The sequence below is a fragment of the Brachyhypopomus gauderio genome, chromosome 10, assembly GCF_052324685.1.
Source record: "Brachyhypopomus gauderio isolate BG-103 chromosome 10, BGAUD_0.2, whole genome shotgun sequence".
NCBI lineage: Eukaryota > Metazoa > Chordata > Actinopteri > Gymnotiformes > Hypopomidae > Brachyhypopomus > Brachyhypopomus gauderio.
The window spans coordinates 17844791-17862365 of NC_135220.1; the positions used below are offsets into that span (position 1 = coordinate 17844791).

The 17575-nt window shown below is 42.3% G+C and overlaps 1 protein-coding gene across 6 annotated transcripts in view; it reads right to left on the bottom strand.

Annotated features, from left to right (window-relative positions):
- Window positions 1–16341, bottom strand: part of grik1a (glutamate receptor, ionotropic, kainate 1a) — a 36386-nt gene extending 20045 nt beyond the window's left edge. For 3 of the 6 annotated variants that reach the window (XR_013133734.1, XM_077020112.1, XM_077020107.1), the window contains exons 1-4: window positions 15952–16341; window positions 6509–6676; window positions 5712–5969; window positions 245–426 (exon numbers count right to left, since the gene is read on the bottom strand). Coding sequence is in view for 5 of the 6 variants with exons in the window: in XM_077020112.1 (XP_076876227.1) it covers window positions 245–426; window positions 5712–5969; window positions 6509–6676; window positions 15952–16036 (693 nt within the window). In the remaining variant the exon portion in view is untranslated. The other 3 variants (XM_077020108.1, XM_077020109.1, XM_077020111.1) reach the window with 3 other exon arrangements.
- Between the last annotated feature and the right edge of the window lie 1234 nt (window positions 16342–17575).

Below are 17575 nucleotides of genomic sequence, written 5' to 3' on the forward strand. Positions count from 1 at the left end.
ATGAATGTGAAATGCTTTTAAGCACAACTCTCCCCTCCATCATGACACATCATACTCTAACTACAACTACCCCTCATAAATGATAATCAAGCTCTCACTTTTACTGCAGTAAAAAAAACCTACGAGAACGACGATGGAGACAAACAGATAAACGTTTGACACTACAGGAGGTCACACGCCTTTACCCAGGTGTCAGAATTCAAAGTTCGAGAGCGAGAGTGGCATCTTTGTGGGCATCTGGCACCTGTTTGAGCAGCTCGGAGGCCGTGTGGTGGGAGCAGTCGAAGATGGTGTAGAACTCCTGCTCCCTCTTCATCTCCTTGAGGAGTGGGCGTGCGTCGCCGGTGCCCGAGGGCAGCTGACGGATCCGCACCTTCATGCCGCTCCTGGATGGGGCTTTGATCAGCTCCTGCATACGCATCAGGCCTGCGGAAGGTGAACGCAAAGGAGCCACCCGCCGCCGGGCGGAAACAAACTCATTACCTGCTGGAGAGTTTTTGATTTCCCCTGTGCAAGGGTGGTGCTGGCCAGTGCCATCGGAACTGGGAACCTAATTTTCATCTGCTCTGTCAACGGGTCCCAATCAATACCCACACACCTCCTGTCTCAAACCACACACTTTAATCAAAGAACAAGGACACCTCGCTTTGAGGCCAAAACATGCGTGGGTTGGAGAAACTTGTAGGCTAAAATCATATCTGAAGAGCAATCTATAGAGGCAATTCAATCAAACAGCTGCAAGAAAGAGCTGAATCCACACACTCAAAGGGATTAGGTGAAACAGGCTCAGATCCAGAAGATCCCTACTGGTCAGCTGGTGCTATGGTTGTGCTAGTTAGGTATCAGTCTGGCAGTACATTTCAAACCTCTCCGCTGGACACAGTGGAGCATGACAGAACACAGCATCATTACGGAAGCCAATCACCTACACACTCCACTAGAACTGTGTCTGTGTTCATGTCTCTAATGAACATCACTGCTGCATTCTGATGGAAAGGAGATTACACGCAGGGGGTATCCCCTAATGTCTGGACATTTGAGGAGATATGTGCTCGACATCAGTGGGCATTCCTCTTGTAGTGTGGAACAGATTAGGACAAGCTTAGTGAGTAATGCAGATGTAACAGACCTATAGAAGCAGGACACACAACACGTCTGGTGGCTCTGATACCGGGCTTTCTTCTTCAAACCTGACCCGTTAAATAGCCACGCTAGCCCAGGCATGTCGAACACAGACCAGCAGCTAAAAAAGACATTTTTCTGAATTGACGAACAGTCATTGACAGGTTCCAGAAATAAATTGCAATGTTATTGCTTTTTGTATTATTTAGCTTGGCTGAATAATAACTTATAACTCTTTTTAAGCAAGCACTGTGATGTGAAAGGCATAGATCAGAGTATGGTTGACCATCCTGGGAATACATATTCCCCATAAAGGGTTATTCAATTAAGTTAACAAAATAAAAAGTATTTTAAAACATTCAAAATATAACTGCACCCTGACGTTGCATATAAATAAGTGATATAATCACCTGAATTAAATCATCGTTGGATGTAAATGTTATTAGCAAGAAAACTCTTAAAGAATGCCTTTAAAGTTCTTGGTGAGGTGAGGAATATCCATGCACACGTCAGTGATCAAGAACGTTGTGTCTCTATAACACATCAAAACAGAGAAGCTGCTGTGAGTTGTGCATGGCCTCAGCACAGGGCTAAGTGCTCTTGTGATGTGGAACATGATTTGAAAGCTGACAAATGCTGAATTAAAGATCCCTAATCAAACCCAGCCTAGAAGTTCACACTGCTAGTTCTCCTGCCAAATCAGAGCTCACACAGAAGGCCTTGACCAGGAACTGTTGGTGACCACCTCACGTATATCACAGCGCTGATTATCATCTTAATATGAATGATACGAGTATGCTTGTCATACTCTTGCATATCCCCTGATTAAGAACTTCTACAACACTTACAATCTTTGCCAAGCTGATGAGTAAGGGACAAGGATACACCTATCCTGAACACCACCTATCTGGACACCACCTATCCTGAACACCACCTATCCTGTACCTCCACCTATCCTGTACCTCCACCTATCCTAAACATACACATATCCTGTACATCCACCTATCCTGTACGTACACCTAGGTTGTACACCACCTATCCTGAACACCACCTATCCTGTACACCACCTATCCTGTACCTCCACCTATCCTAAACATCCACCTATCCTGTACGTACACCTAGGCTGTACACCACCTATCCTGTACACCCACCTATCCTGTACACCACCTATCCTGTACACCACCTATCCTGTACACCACCTATCCTGTACACCACCTATCCTGTACACCCACCTATCCTGTACAACACCTATCCTGAACATACACCTATCCTGTACCTCCACCTACCCTGAACATACACCTATCCTGAACACCACCTATCCTGTACACCCACCTATCCTGAATACCACCTATCCTGAACATACACCTATCCTGAACACCCACCTATCCTGTACAACACCTATCCTGAACACCCACCTATCCTGTACAACACCTATCCTGAACACCCACCTATCCTGTACAACACCTATCCTGTACCTCCACCTATCCTGAACATACACCTATCCTGAACATACACCTATCCTGTACACCCACCTATCCTGAACACCCACCTATCCTGTACAACACCTATCCTGTACACCCACCTATCCTGAACACCACCTATCCTGAATACCACCTATCCTGTACAACACCTATCCTGTACACCCACCTATCCTGAACACCACCTATCCTGTACCTCCACCTATCCTGAACATACACCTATCCTGAACATACACCTATCCTGAATACCACCTATCCTGTACACCACCTATCCTGAATACCACCTATCCTGAACATACGCCTATCCTGTACACCCACCTATCCTGAACATACACCTATCCTGTACATATATCTATCCTGTACATACACCTATCCTGTATGTACACACTCTCTCTTTGTATACATAGCCTCACCTAGCCTGTACATACACCTTGTAAATGTACAGTTAGTGTCTACAACTGTTGCTCTGTGCAGTTTGCGATACCTAAAAACACCAGCCATAAAACAGGGCTCAGATGAGCTGTATATTTTGGGTGGCGGACAACTCCTAACCCGGCAGTGATACACGACACACATAAAAAACGACAGCAAGGCTGCAGTGCCTGACAGGCTGGTACCAGCTCAGCATTCACCGCCTTGCCACCCTGCTAATGCTGAGTTGGAAATGATGCCTGATCAGCAGTGGTCCTGTGTTCAGAAACAGACCAATGATGAACTGGGAAAAGGGAGGTTGAAACACAATGCATGCCAAGAAGTGGACTGCAGTCTGGAATTGTAAACTTATAAAAAATGACACCAGTGAAGTGGTCACTGAGTGTAAATGCACACTGTTTATAATAAAAAGCTGGAAAGTGCATGCACTCATTATTATATATTACGTATTTATTTCTTATCTAGGGCAACATTAGCAAGATAATACAAATCTTTGCCTTTGGGACAAAATAAGGCAATCCATGGGTCAATATCACAAATCTAATATTCAAAAGTCCCGACAATACAATATATTGGCCAGCCCTAAATCCCCATAACCTTTAAAAAGTACGGAGGCCATAACCGTAATAATCGTCTGAGCCCTGGAGGGCGTGGCATTTGTTGTGTCTGCCAACCTGTTTGGCAGGGATTATGTGGTGGGGGCACCTTATGACCAGCTGTGCAGGGTAAGATTGTTTGTGCCCCCAGACAGATAAGACGCTGGTCCTCACTTTGCCTTCACTCAGCGGAGGCAGAGAGGGGGCTGCACCGTATTTCAGACACTGCCATGAACAATCACATATTCCCGCTTCCAGAAGCGAGAATACACACTGGACAACCGTGGGCTAAACTCCCAACATTCAACTTTTCTGGTGGTTTATTATTGCCTGTATCCCCCGAGCGGGATCTGATTCTTCATTCCATGTTTATCTAAATCGTCCCTTGACCTTTACCCTCTACTAAGGTATGAATGCTGAGTTTTAAATTGAACGGGAATGCACTAGATCCAGTAGGAAGTCCTTCTTCATCACCTAGCAACCTGTGGTAAACCAACTTTTAGCAATCTGCCACATTTGACATATGCGCTATCAGAAAAATATTCTGGAGCAATTCTGTGCACAGGGAAAACTTTTTTTTTTTTTTTTACATTTGTATATCTTGGACGCTTTCTGCGTTTACATAACACGCTATCACAATGACCCACACTACAGGGCTCAAATCTAAACCAAATCTAAATCTAATAAACATCTGATGACCAACAGCAGTTAGGGAATCAAGTGTTCAGGTAATGCAGTGGCAGGGAATCAAGTGGAGAGGTGATCAAGTGGCAGGGAATCAGGTGGTCAGGTGGTCAGCTGAGCGTGGCAGGGAATCAGGTGGTCAGGTGGTCAGCTGAGCGTGGCAGGGAATCAAGTGGTCAGGTGAGCGTGGCAAGGAATCGAGTTGTCAGGTAATGTCAGGAAAAATCCCGCTCCTGGCACCAGCCCCATGACCTCTGGACTAACAGAGCTGTATTTGATTTGTTAGTACTTCTGGACCTGTGTAGGGAAAGGCTTATACCTGTTTAATAGTGCTGCAGGTCAAGTTGATGTAATCACTTGGAAACTGATATGCTAGTAAATAAAGGCTAAATTTAAAAGCTACTATTCATACCAAGAGCCATGCCATCTCATCTGTTATACCATATTTATTGAAGAAAAACAGCGGATGTATCTTAATACCTTTTACCAGTTTGCCTTGTGGGTATGAATTTCAAACTACCATATCTTAAATTACCTGACAGAAAATGTCCTCTATGCCAGTAAGTAATGGGCTTCAACTGAACCAGTAGAACATAAAACCCATCCATGCGTGGACAGCCTGCAGAGGACAGGAAATACTCACTTCTCTTAGCCCAGCACACAGAAAACTCCCACAGCTCGAGGAGAGCTCAGGCAGCGGGAGAGAGATTCTTTACCACATTTTGTTCACTTCAGGTAGGAGCTAATTGCAAAACACTGATATTCTATTCACACACACACACACACACACACACACACACACACACACACACACACACACACACACACACACACACACACACACACACACACACACACACACACACACACACACACACACACACACTCATACACATGCACATATTGCATCAGAGAACCCGCACATAAAAACAAGCCATACAACAAATATCTATGCATTAAAGTCATTAAAATACTGGCAAGTAACAAGCTTCTTAATGTTTAATTTGGCCTTTTCATCTGATGGTCACAAACACATTACCGAACTCAACTTCAATATACTTTAACCAAACTAATGGAAAAGTAATAGCCTTGGAAAAAGCACTTACTATAAATTAAGGACTCAACAGCAATACATGTGGGCCTAGAGAATGCTCACCATGCTCAGTGTAGTGTGGGTGTCCCTGCTTAACAGCCGCACACAGGGAGTGTGTAGAAGAACCTGGTGAGGGGAAAGTGGGCGGGGCCTACTCTAGGGGATACAGGGACTGCTTCTGTAGTTTTAACAAGCATTGAACTGCAGACTGAACTGCACACTGAAGTGCTGTGAAGCTTGTACTCTGACTAATGCTAAAGCAGGCGATGTTTTCGTCATGTTGTCCAAACTGTGGCTATTCCTCACCTATGCTGTCCTCATAGACCACGGTGATAGACTTCCACTTATAGTAGGTGACGACGTCCAGAATAGCCCTGCTGATGGAGGTGTGCTCGGGATACAGGTTGATGAAGAACGTGTCCTTGTTGTCCACGGAGGGATGCTTCCAGCGGGTTTGGATGTGCGGGACCTCCAGGGCGTTACAGATGGACTGCACGGCACTGACCGAGGAGCTGTGTGCTGGGCCAAACACTGCGGCTACGCCCAGGGCTAACTGGTCACACACTTGGGAAGGAAACAAAGAAGAAACAAAGAAACAAAATGGAGAAATGGAAGTCACAGCAGGAGACGATGCAGCACTAAAGTCAAAGAAGAGGAGCAAGAAACATGAAGAAAACAGAATAAGGAATAATGACAAGCAAAGAAATTCTAAAGAGAAATGAAACAGGTTCTTCGTCTATGTAGCATTTACAACAGAACACTGTAACAGTGTAATTATACCACTGATTACAGTGTAATACTCTGAGTAAGAACACATAAGAATCATTAACAGTACATTGAACAGTGAATCAGTACATACAGTGAGTACAGAGCTAGAATTGTTACATGTACACAACATAGGTAGTGTACTGCCCAGTCATTAACCAGAATGGTAACATTTTATAATATCAATTCTTTGCTACACATTGTCAGTATGTTACACCGTAATTAACGATACAGTTACACTGTAACATTGGTGTTGTAAGTAAAATGTTACCTGCACATAATATTGTGTCTGATACTGAACACAAAAGGTCCATAAAGAATCTGATCTGAAAGCCAACCTCTTCGGGAGGCCTCGAAACTGTCAAAAAGGTTCACTCTCTGGATGTCATAGGTCAGCGTCGTGTTTGGCATCAGCGTTCTGTTCCTGTTGATGCTGGTGACAGCAAACTTGAAGGCTAACTCATCTACACTCACTGGTTCATTCTCTCGAGTCTCAAAAATCCCCCCTACAAATGGAAAGAGGCAGGAGGGTGAGAGGAAGAGAGGAAGACGAGAGGAAGAAGAGAGAGGAAAAAAGAGAGGAAGAAAGTAGGAGAAACGCATACAGGGTAATCAAACAGCACTATGAAAAAACTGGTTCCAGTTCCACTTTTCATATTACTGTAAATTGGTAGTATTACAGTGGTCAATGAACAAAAAAAAAACAACTTTTCTTAGATGGCTTGAGAAAAAGTTAACACAACAGACTGCTCCACAAATCAATATGTCCATTCTGTCTAGTATTGCATAAACAGGGCTCATATACTAAGACCTTCTTGGAAGGGGAGAGATCATTAGCCAAAACTTAATATGCATGGAACTTATAATGGCATTTTCTTACACTGAGAATGAACATGGTGGCTACTTTCTGAACAAAAGTAAAAGATGTTGGCTGTCTTCACCCAAATGGAACAAATCGAGAATCAACACATATTGAGCTCTGTTTGTGAGGACGTGCAGCGTTCAATACATGAATACTCGAATACCATTAGTCAAAAAAGATAAATTGAGCCTTCTAAAAATAACTTGTGCAACACAAATTCATACAATTTAGGCCAATGTTAATGCTTCGCCAAATGCAGTCTACATTCTGTCTATGCAGCCTGACAGGCTGACTTACTGTGGGACCTGTTATGCACACTTACATTAAATTTTATTATTATTGAACATAACAGAGAATTGATTCCCTGTTGCAATCAATGCAATGTGCCAGTAGTTTATTGTCTTAGCTATTATCCATATTAACTGTCCAAGGCACAAATATAATCTAAACGAGCAATTCCCCAAATGACCCCGTCGCTCTTAAACGAACCCTTCATCACTTATTTCAGGTGTGAACAAGCTGGACTTGTTAAAGACAAGCCGGTGGCATCAATTCCACATCATTCACATGACAACCACAAGCATAATTCTGTGTTCATCACTGATGAAGACAATACATCAGACCCCATCAACACCACATTAATGGGGGCAGACAGCATGATGACACATAGATGCTTCACTCACTAAATTTGAGAAGAATTAAATGCCAACTTTGATATATTCACAGATGTTTTATGGAGGCTATTATGCAACCAGGAATTGATATATTATTCAGATCTCCAACTTACTTGTATCACTAGTTTCTTTATGGTTATGTATATAAATTCATTAGAGCGACACTGACGAATTTGAATTTAGATGAGCTCCAGTGAAACTGGACTGATCGTATCTGTACACATTATTTAAGATTCCTGCTAGAAAACTTCTTACAGTACACTACAACTGCTTCACTGAGATCTCAGTAGTGCTCGCACACACACACACAGGTATGCACGCAGGGAGACAGGCACACGCACACACACACACATTGAGCAGAGGCCAAGTTTAACTGTGCTGCCAAATGCCTCCTTAGTGAGATACTAAACTAAACAGTAGGCTATGGATGTACAATTACACAAGCATCTGCTTCAAAACAGCCTGCCAACATGCCACGCTCCCATCACCATCTTCAGTGCTTCACACCAAGAAATGTTGTCCCTTGTAAGGAACGTGGGAGACACAACCACCTTCAAATACCAATGAGCATTTATTTGGCAATACATTTAGAATGAATACAAAACCGGATATCGGGGCTGCACGTTTGACTTCGGCATCAGCTCCCAGATTACTGTGCCACACCACCGCTCGTCACTCTGAGGACTATTAATCTAAGCCACGACAGATTATTAATCTCGGACTTGGGGCAGGTGCATGTAACTGAATGTGAAGGGGATGGTGGCGTAAGGGCCCCTGTGTGGGGAGTGACTGATGCAGACAGCTCCCTGGGGTAGAGGAGAACTGAAAGCCTTAAACCTAGTTCTGAAAACTGGAAGATAGTCAGTCAGAAAGTCACTCAACAATTTGAAGAATGGTGTGTTTATGGGAAAGTCTGGTGCCAGAGGGAAGAATAAGGCTTAGAGTTTTTTTTTACAGCGTAGTCAGATAGGGTTGGAAAAGACAGGGCAGAGAACAGAACTCTTCACACCGCTGAAGCAAAAATACTACATATAACTAGGTAGCTTCCAAACAGTATTAGGCAATCAATCAATCAATTAATCAATCAATCTTCTGCTGAAACAGATCTCTGAATAAAAGTAATTGTAGGAATAAGAACAACATTAGATTTATGTAAATATATATTATTTGTAGCTGGTGAATCAGTCAGGTCACTGTAAAAAAGACCACAATGCTGCAAGCTTGGTAAACTGTAATGTATATAATATTTAATACCTCTATATAATACACACACATAATATATATGGTGTCCCAGTATCTGACACAGACCTCGTTAACCTGAGGAAAAAAAACAAGAAAGTGCTTTTCATGTTTGAGGTACATTTGTCTGCCTGTATGTGTGTGTGTCCTTTGAGGGACATGGGCACAGTTCAAAAACGTCCATTATAATGAACTGGCCCTGTCTGAAGGAACCAGGCGCTTGGCTTTGCTGGCACAACATTTTTCTTTTAGTTCTCAGTCTCATTTATACAAATTGCCAACGAATGACTATAAGGAAGACCCAGGTTCTATCCAGACTTTGTAGCTACCACTAAATCATGAACAAATAAAAAAAAAGAAACCATACTTGTACGTTCACACCTGGCTGAGCTGTAAGCGGTCCACATTTCCTGAAGCACTGTGGTCATTTCTAGCACGTGGCTGACAGGAGCTGGAGGAGTGTTGCCTTCAGCATTATTCCAGAGTTGAGCAGGCTGTCAAGCTGCTGCATGCAGCAGACACGGCCTCCTGTCTGGCTTTGATCAGCAGACACTTCAGAGTCTCGCCTACGTCAGGTGTGGTGTATGCTAAGTGATGCTGATGGCTTAGGCAAAGGCTACAGAGTACAGGCTAGGAAACCTGCCTGCGTGCAGCTGTCGGTTGCAATTAATCCATCAAAACGTGATGGGTGGAGACATTTATTAAAAGGCCCTGCACAGTATTTTTCCTCCTTACTAAAATGTTAGATTAGCAGGACGTATATGATTAAAAACTTCACAAACCTCACAAAAAGAAAGCATTTTTGTATATGTCACGGTGTTGGTAGAGGGGGAGAGGTCAGAGAAGGTTAAGAGAATCCTTATGCTCCATCACAACTCGCTTCTAGTGAACTCAAAAAAGATATTTGACTTTACAGCAGGAACAACTCAAAGCATCTAGTGAACGCTTTAGGGACGTGTTGACGGTCCTTCGGCACAGGACGACCAATGCTGACCTATGCATCCTGACACCAGGTACCCGTGAGCTTAAATAATAGGGAGACGAGGGCAAACAAGGAACAGGTGTGTGCAATCAACTAATAAATGGGTGACTGCAAAGAGAGAGAGAGAGAGAGGGAGAGAGAGAGAGAGAGAGAGAGAGGCTCCTGCCATCATTTAGAAATTTAACTTTATCTGGCGTGATCTTAGACGTCGTAGATAACACTAATTGATTATAAGCTAATCATAAGCAACCTTATAGTGCACATTCATGAGCTGTGAAGTCGCCCTCCCACACTCTGCAGCGCTCATTTCGAGTAAGAGAGATGGCGCACATAATTTATGGATGAAAGTGGGGAAATGTTACTCTCCACAAATCAAAATTGCTCAAATTTATTTCTGGGGTTGACGTGACACCCAATGCAAGAGTTTGTTGTAGGCATTTTGCTGCGACTCAATTGAAAATCAGAATTTGCCAGGAGCATCAAGCTGAAAGCAACAGATGTCCCGACACTTACTGGAGGCAGCGTGGATGAAGTTCCTAAGTCTTTTTCATTTGCCACTTTATTCAATAATGCAGCAAGCAACAAGAATATAACAAAATGTTCACACTACAGTTTGCTAATTTTTATATTTTTGAAATGGACAATAGTCCATGACGTCCCCGCATTTAGCTCCTTCAGTATAGTGACAGTCTGTTAACTAGATGTAGCAGCCGATTACAAAGCTAGTTGACGATAACTAACCATAGCTAACATTAGCTAATAATTTTAATGTTCAAGTGGTCAATATGTAAGAAATTGCTACATGAAATGTTCTTAAAATTTGGCGTCATCTAACCAGATAATTTGATTAGCCTTCATTTAAAAACAGCACGGCTTCCACTTTTCACCTCTAATGGCCTTTCTCTGCTTCAGGTTGATAAAAAGTACAGCCGCGCAGTGGCGATTCTCTATTTCTAGAGTCACACAGACTAAGTGGGTGGTGACGTTTGACAATGAGGCTGTCAGTCAATCCGCTGGGGTCCACGCCCACACGGCCGAATGGTGAAACACGACTGACAGAGAAAATGGAAGGTAACTGGAATACATTCAACATTCATCATAATTTTCTCTGATTTTCTGAAAACCGTGATCTTTACACGTGATCTCCTACAACTTCTGATGTACTCTGAAGAGTTTTAAGAAATAATTATGCCTGTGAATTGGAATAATGTGAACCCAAAATATATGATGTACACTAAACAATTAGCCAATATATATCCCTAATGACAGCAACCACATATTTCTCATTATTTATTCACTGAAACAGAAATGTCAGTACAGAAATGTCAGTACAGCAGTCTTGCTTTGACTCTTTAAACATTTCTGAGCTAATTGCCCTAATCTAAACTTTGAACAGCGCTGGCCCCTTGCAATTACAGTTGATTTACATGATTTCATCTTTCTAATAATCACTGGATGGGGACAGAGTAGCAGCACCTCAAAGGCAGACAGATTCAAAGAAGCTAAAATAACTTTAAGAAGATAATACATTAGAAAAATAATGTCACTGGAAAACAAATATGGGGGACAATCTGTTAGGAACGTATACTGTATATCCTCCAGGAAGGAAGCCAGATGATTCATGTGCTTCATGCTCTGAAACTAGGCATCACACACAAGAGTTTGCTATTGTGCACCCTGTGAAATTCTTGTTGATGGGGCATTTCCTTCAAGGGTCATTCCACAGTGCTTTAAAACAAAAAAAATAATAACGTTGGTGTCCTCCAAAGTTGCACACTCTACAAAAGACAAGTCCTTAGGAACCTTCAGGACATTAATACAGTTCACTGGTGCATAACGACAATAAATATTTAATGTGGATGATTTGTTTTCTGCTCAGTTCCACACAGTTAAGCATGCCAATTTACATTGGACTGATGTATCCAAACTCCACATATACAGAGCACACGCCTTGCATTACCTCAGCAATTTGAACTTGAGCTATGTAAGCTTCTTACATATTATCAGTTTGATGGACACAGGAAGAACAATATGCAGTAGACTGTATCTGTATTCCGTTCCACTTCTTGATAATGAATGTGTTAGACCCAGATTCGAACCCTTTGTCTGCATTATAATCAATCCTGCTGAGTCCCATAAATATATTATAATCAACTGCAATATAATGTGCTCAGGGTACTGCTGCTGAGTGCACAGTATTAGTCTTACATTAGTCTCAAGGTGCAGCTCTGCTCCTGAACATCATTATGCACAGAATGACTTTGTGACAGTATGTGTAACCAGAGAGATGTGCTGTGGGACTCGGACTGGATCTCGGGTGTGACATGTTCTTCTTAGGTTCACCTGCATGATCATCAGATTAAGAAGATATTAGATGTAATAAAGTTTATGTGTGAGCTATCTGGCGAAAACACACACACACACACACACACACACACACACACACACACACAACAGTAAGACACACTGCTCCTGAACTCCAACTTCTTACCTCTCATGTCCTGGTGCATATGTAACAGCATTACCATTGTGTGTCAATGACCTTGGGTCCTGAGAGAGGTGCATTATATAACTTAATTCAGGTATAAGGCAATCCTTTATTTCCAGTCAGGTCCATGTTGGATGCAAACACAAGGAAACGTGAACATGAGTGAGTAGCCATACAAGTGCTGCTTTGCTGGCAGCAGGAGACGAGAGAGTGTGAGATTACAGTGGCTGGCCAGTGGCGCTCTCATCCCCTGGTCACCAAGCCCTCTGGTTTTGCCTTTAGAATGAATCTGTATTCTGGGATGCTTCTTTCTTTCCTTTGTTCTTGGCTCTTTTCTTTCTTTCTCTCTTTGTTTCTTTCTTTCTTGTCATCATTTCACCAAGGACAGGGAGTGAATAATGGATGGCTCATAAAGAAACACAGAAAAACTCGAGAGAAGTCATCATTCACAAAGATCAACAAAACACCCATAACACCTCTGTCAAAATGGATAGGGCCATAAAGGCATAAGCAAACTCACACACACACACACACACACACACACACACACACACACACACACACACACACACACACACACACTTTAAAAAAGAAGCATTGCAAATGCACAATGACTCGGTTGAGGAACTCCAACGTGCGCATTCAGCCTTCAGTAAATTGTGCAGCGATGGCATTTCACCCGTGCGGCCCTGTCTAACAGGATTAATTCCCCCGCATGACCGGTGTGCTCCAACCAACTCCACCCACCAGCTCCACCCACCCAGACCAGGCCAGGCCATGCAGCAGGGCTCCACAGCCTCAGCACACAGTGCACATTCACACCTCTGACTCTATAATGCCATGCATTCGGGGATCCAAGCCTTTGTAATAAAGCAACGCTGTGGGGACACGGAAACCATGTGAATTGAGTTAAGGCCTTGAAGGGCGATGTTTACAACCATAATTGTTGCCTCACACAACTTTAAATTGGCAAACTGTGGTCTTTGAGGGATGGACAGAGAGACAGTGCTTGTCATTATGCACATGCCACCATGTGCTCTGTGATGCCCCCTGAAGAAGAAAACTGTGTTTACAAAGTTTCTCGAGATAATTCAACAAAAGGTGACATCTAACAAATTATATATGAAGTGACAATATTACAAATGTGTTGGTTTGTTATGAGTCGTGCTCACTAGAGGAAAACATCAGAGATGTGATTTGTGTTATCTCGAGACACTGGCATCTTTACTGGCAAAAGAACTGGGATTTAAATAGAAATAGCAAATAAATGTACATGTAATTCTCTTGGGTCTGTTCTATTAACATTTATACTCCAGAATCATGCATTATATTCTTTCGATTTTTAGCACTTGGCTAACTGCACTTCAGAAAGCAACATGCAAAAAGAAATTCTGAAAGCATAAACAATGCGCAAAGAGCATGATTAACAGACAATGGACATAGGTTAAAGGCAGCGAGGGCATGGGTCCATGATAAGGGAACAGCTTAACCAGAATCAAAAAGCATATGGCAGAGTGACACCGAACCGTAGCCAGTGGTTTGGATTCATGATAGCAAGACAGAAGAACCACTGCTCTGCGCTCCAGAGGCAGGTCTGCCTTTAGGCCACCTGATGGTGTAATAAAATATAATGTGGCATGATGTAGGTTTGGAACACCGCCTTGATCACAGCACTCTTCCAGCAGAGCAGTGTGTTCCCATTGGCTATGTGTTGGATAAAATGGTCTACAGAAAACATGTTTTTCTGCTACAATTATTATGTAGATGTACTTATTACAGACAATTAAAACCATCTCCAGCAGCTGTATTACATCTGCATGTGTGATTAGTGCTGAAACCAAAAAATATTACAGTACATCTCTCAAACACTTATTAAAAACACTTTTTTTAAAGGTTATTGCAGTGAAAGACCCTACCATTGTCCTGTTAGCCTATAAGAACACATACACGGGTGTTTACGTTCACCACATACACCAGTGTTAACCCTCAACACCACATACACTAGTGTTCATGCTCAACACCATGTACACCAGTGTTCGGTGTATGCATGAAAATATATTTTTCATGCATACCACAAAAAAGTATGCTTTATACACTCTGTTTGCTAGTCACCCTTACCTTGGTCATCACTGCTCTGTGCCTGACCACAGGACCACCTCTGGTAGTTGTTGAGCAGCACACCGTTCTTAACACAATTGTGCCATGGTATTGGGTGTTGAGGTAGTGCGTGTATCAGACATTGCAGTGTTTCCAGGGTTTTCACACACGTGTTACTGCAGGGCAGGAACTGGTCAGAAACATCCAGCCAGCAATACATCAGCAGCAGTTCTCCCTGTGTGTCTGCAAGCGCCTTCCAATAAATACATGTTTCTAATAAATACATGTTTCTAATAATGTGGGCTGAGTGTATTTCCTGCTTCTTTTCCTGACTCCATATTTATTATGTCCTGGGGGGGAGGGTGGGCATAGCCTACTGATTATACTCCAAACAAGGTCTTCATGATACAGGTGAATGTGGAATTTGTCTCGAAATAGACAACCCTTATATTTTGAAGCATACAACACTGGGCACTGAAAAGGGGAGTAAAATCTTAACAATGAATGATGGCCCAACTGACACAGAATAGTTTATTTCTTAGAAGCATTTAAGTTTGTTGATGTCTGTGAACATAGGCGCTTTACTTTAAGGACAAATGGCATTTGTCAAAGAGGATCCAACATCTGTACGTTCTCAGTACCTTTTCATGAATGTGATATGTCTTACATTCTGTGCTGCACAGGGTTGTTTCTGTGTGAGTAGGTGAAAATCTGTGAAATCAATATGTTATTAGCATCTACAAGTCACAGAAACCCAACTTGTTCAAGTACCTCATCAAGACATATAGACAGGACCGCAAGCAGACTAAAATAATAGAATAACTGATTGGAGGGCTGGTCAGTGCAAAAATACTATAACAGTTTATTAGTAAAATCACTACTGGTGAATCAACTGTTGAACCAGCCCTAACAATGAAGCTGTCATATTTGGAAAAACGTTGAAGGGAAGTGAGGACACAGCTAGAAACCTAACTACACAAACAATGTCAGTTTCCCTGTTTCGGATGAAGCTAAAGAGGATCAAGTCAGCACGCGGAAAATAAAAGATTAATGCAGGCTCTTAAAACTCCTTTAGGGATTTACTGAAGGACATCGGGACAGGGACTGACAGTCATCAGACACTCAGGGGACTAAATGTCCTACACTGACGTGTGGCATGACCTCGGCCAAAATCTTCTCTGAAGAGCATTGCGCACCTGGTTTCAATATCGCCAGAAAATCATTAGCTTCTCTCTCCCATAAACATCTGCACAAGTAGGAAAAGCTGAACTGGTGTCGCGTATTGGCCCGAATAAACTGAAAAAAAAAACGATTAAGATGGGATGGTAGATTAAAAGTCATGGGACCTTTGCCATAAGCAGTGCAAACATTACGTCTAAATACAGAACAACGCATAATTAATTCTACCTGCACGGGTCCGAATTGTAAAATAAACTTACCAATTCGTAGAACTTGCTGGTCACTGGCATACAACTTTGCCATCACGAGGAAAAGCAAAAATAACAGTCTCTGTCGTTTTTCCATGCCTTCGTAATCAATAATGCTAGTAAACTTTATGTCCTGAAAATCGAGTAAAGATGCTATCAGGTGTCATTCCGACTTCGATCCACGTCTTGTCCGTTGCTCCGCGCTTCTTGTGCGTATTTGGACACATAAGCTAAAATATGGAAACCTTTCCCCTTCTTGAGAGCCCAAAATATATTACAAATTGCTGTCCGTCACAACGGGGTTCTTTGCTTAATTTCGTACATTTTGAGGGCTACATCAAGAATACGTCGGAGAACATCGCAGACGCGTTTGAGCTCAAGACTCGGCGCGCGCACACTCAAGCGAATGTGACAGGACTGTGTTTGAACACACACACACACACACACACACACACACACACACACACACACACACACAACACAGTCGGAGGATTCATGTTTATGCCTGACCAACCATTGCATCATTTTGCCCATTTCTGAGCTGTCCATGCCAGGTACGTTACCTATGACCGCAATGGCGTTTAAGAATTTGGGGACCCAGGGGGTTCACCCCCACTGCGCGTGGAAACACACACACACACACACACACACACACACACACACACACACACACACACACACACACACACACACACTTACGCTGTCAAAGAAGTACAATACTACTGTCCATCGCACTGTGTGGCGAGTAATTGGAAATTATTATGCAAATTAGCAAATTATTTTGCAATTAGCAAATTATTTTGCAAAGTATGCAAAATATTAGAACTTGAATGTTTTAACTAGAACATCTATATTTATTTATAGCATATATATTTATAGTATTTACATTTGTGCTGTCTAAATATCCGTGACCCTCCCCCCATACCTTTAACGGTTAACCTGAGGTCGTATGGACAACGGCATCATTTGCATTTTTCAGCTCATATTCTGTCTGTATAGAATTGCAAAACGCATATTCTGTTGAAGTAGTTAAACAAAAAATAAAATGTGCCACTGATAAGCCAATGATAAGCAGAGGTGGACATACCAGGTAAAAAAAAGTTAAAGTCCTCACTAAGATTTTGCTCAGGCTTTTTGAATTGTGTTTATTTCACTAATTTTACATGGCTTGCACTAATTAGAAAATCTAGCAAGCTAGAGTAAAATCCTGGGAAGGAGTTTTACTTTCTGAACCTGGAATGTCCACCTCTGATTACAAGACTAACTCACGGTCAAGTTTCTGTGTATCCAGCCGAGGACACCGAGATATGTCGTGGAGAGTGGCGCCATCTATTGAAATAATGGAAATAACGAAACAAATCATCGTTTACATTGCAAACGAGCTGCTTTTCCTAATCTTTATATCTTACATTGTATAATCCGTACCAAAAGTGCAATAATCTTTCATGAGTACATAGAGCACATTTCCACAAGCTATACGTATAAATAAGAAACATTGTTCATGGATATACAAATGTTTTATAAATCACATTAAAAGGATGTTGGATGCAATGGTAACCAGACGCAACAGCGTTGCAGCTTCAGGGCAGGACCTGCACGCCAACATGCAGAACGAGCCATCAGCCTTCATGCCCCA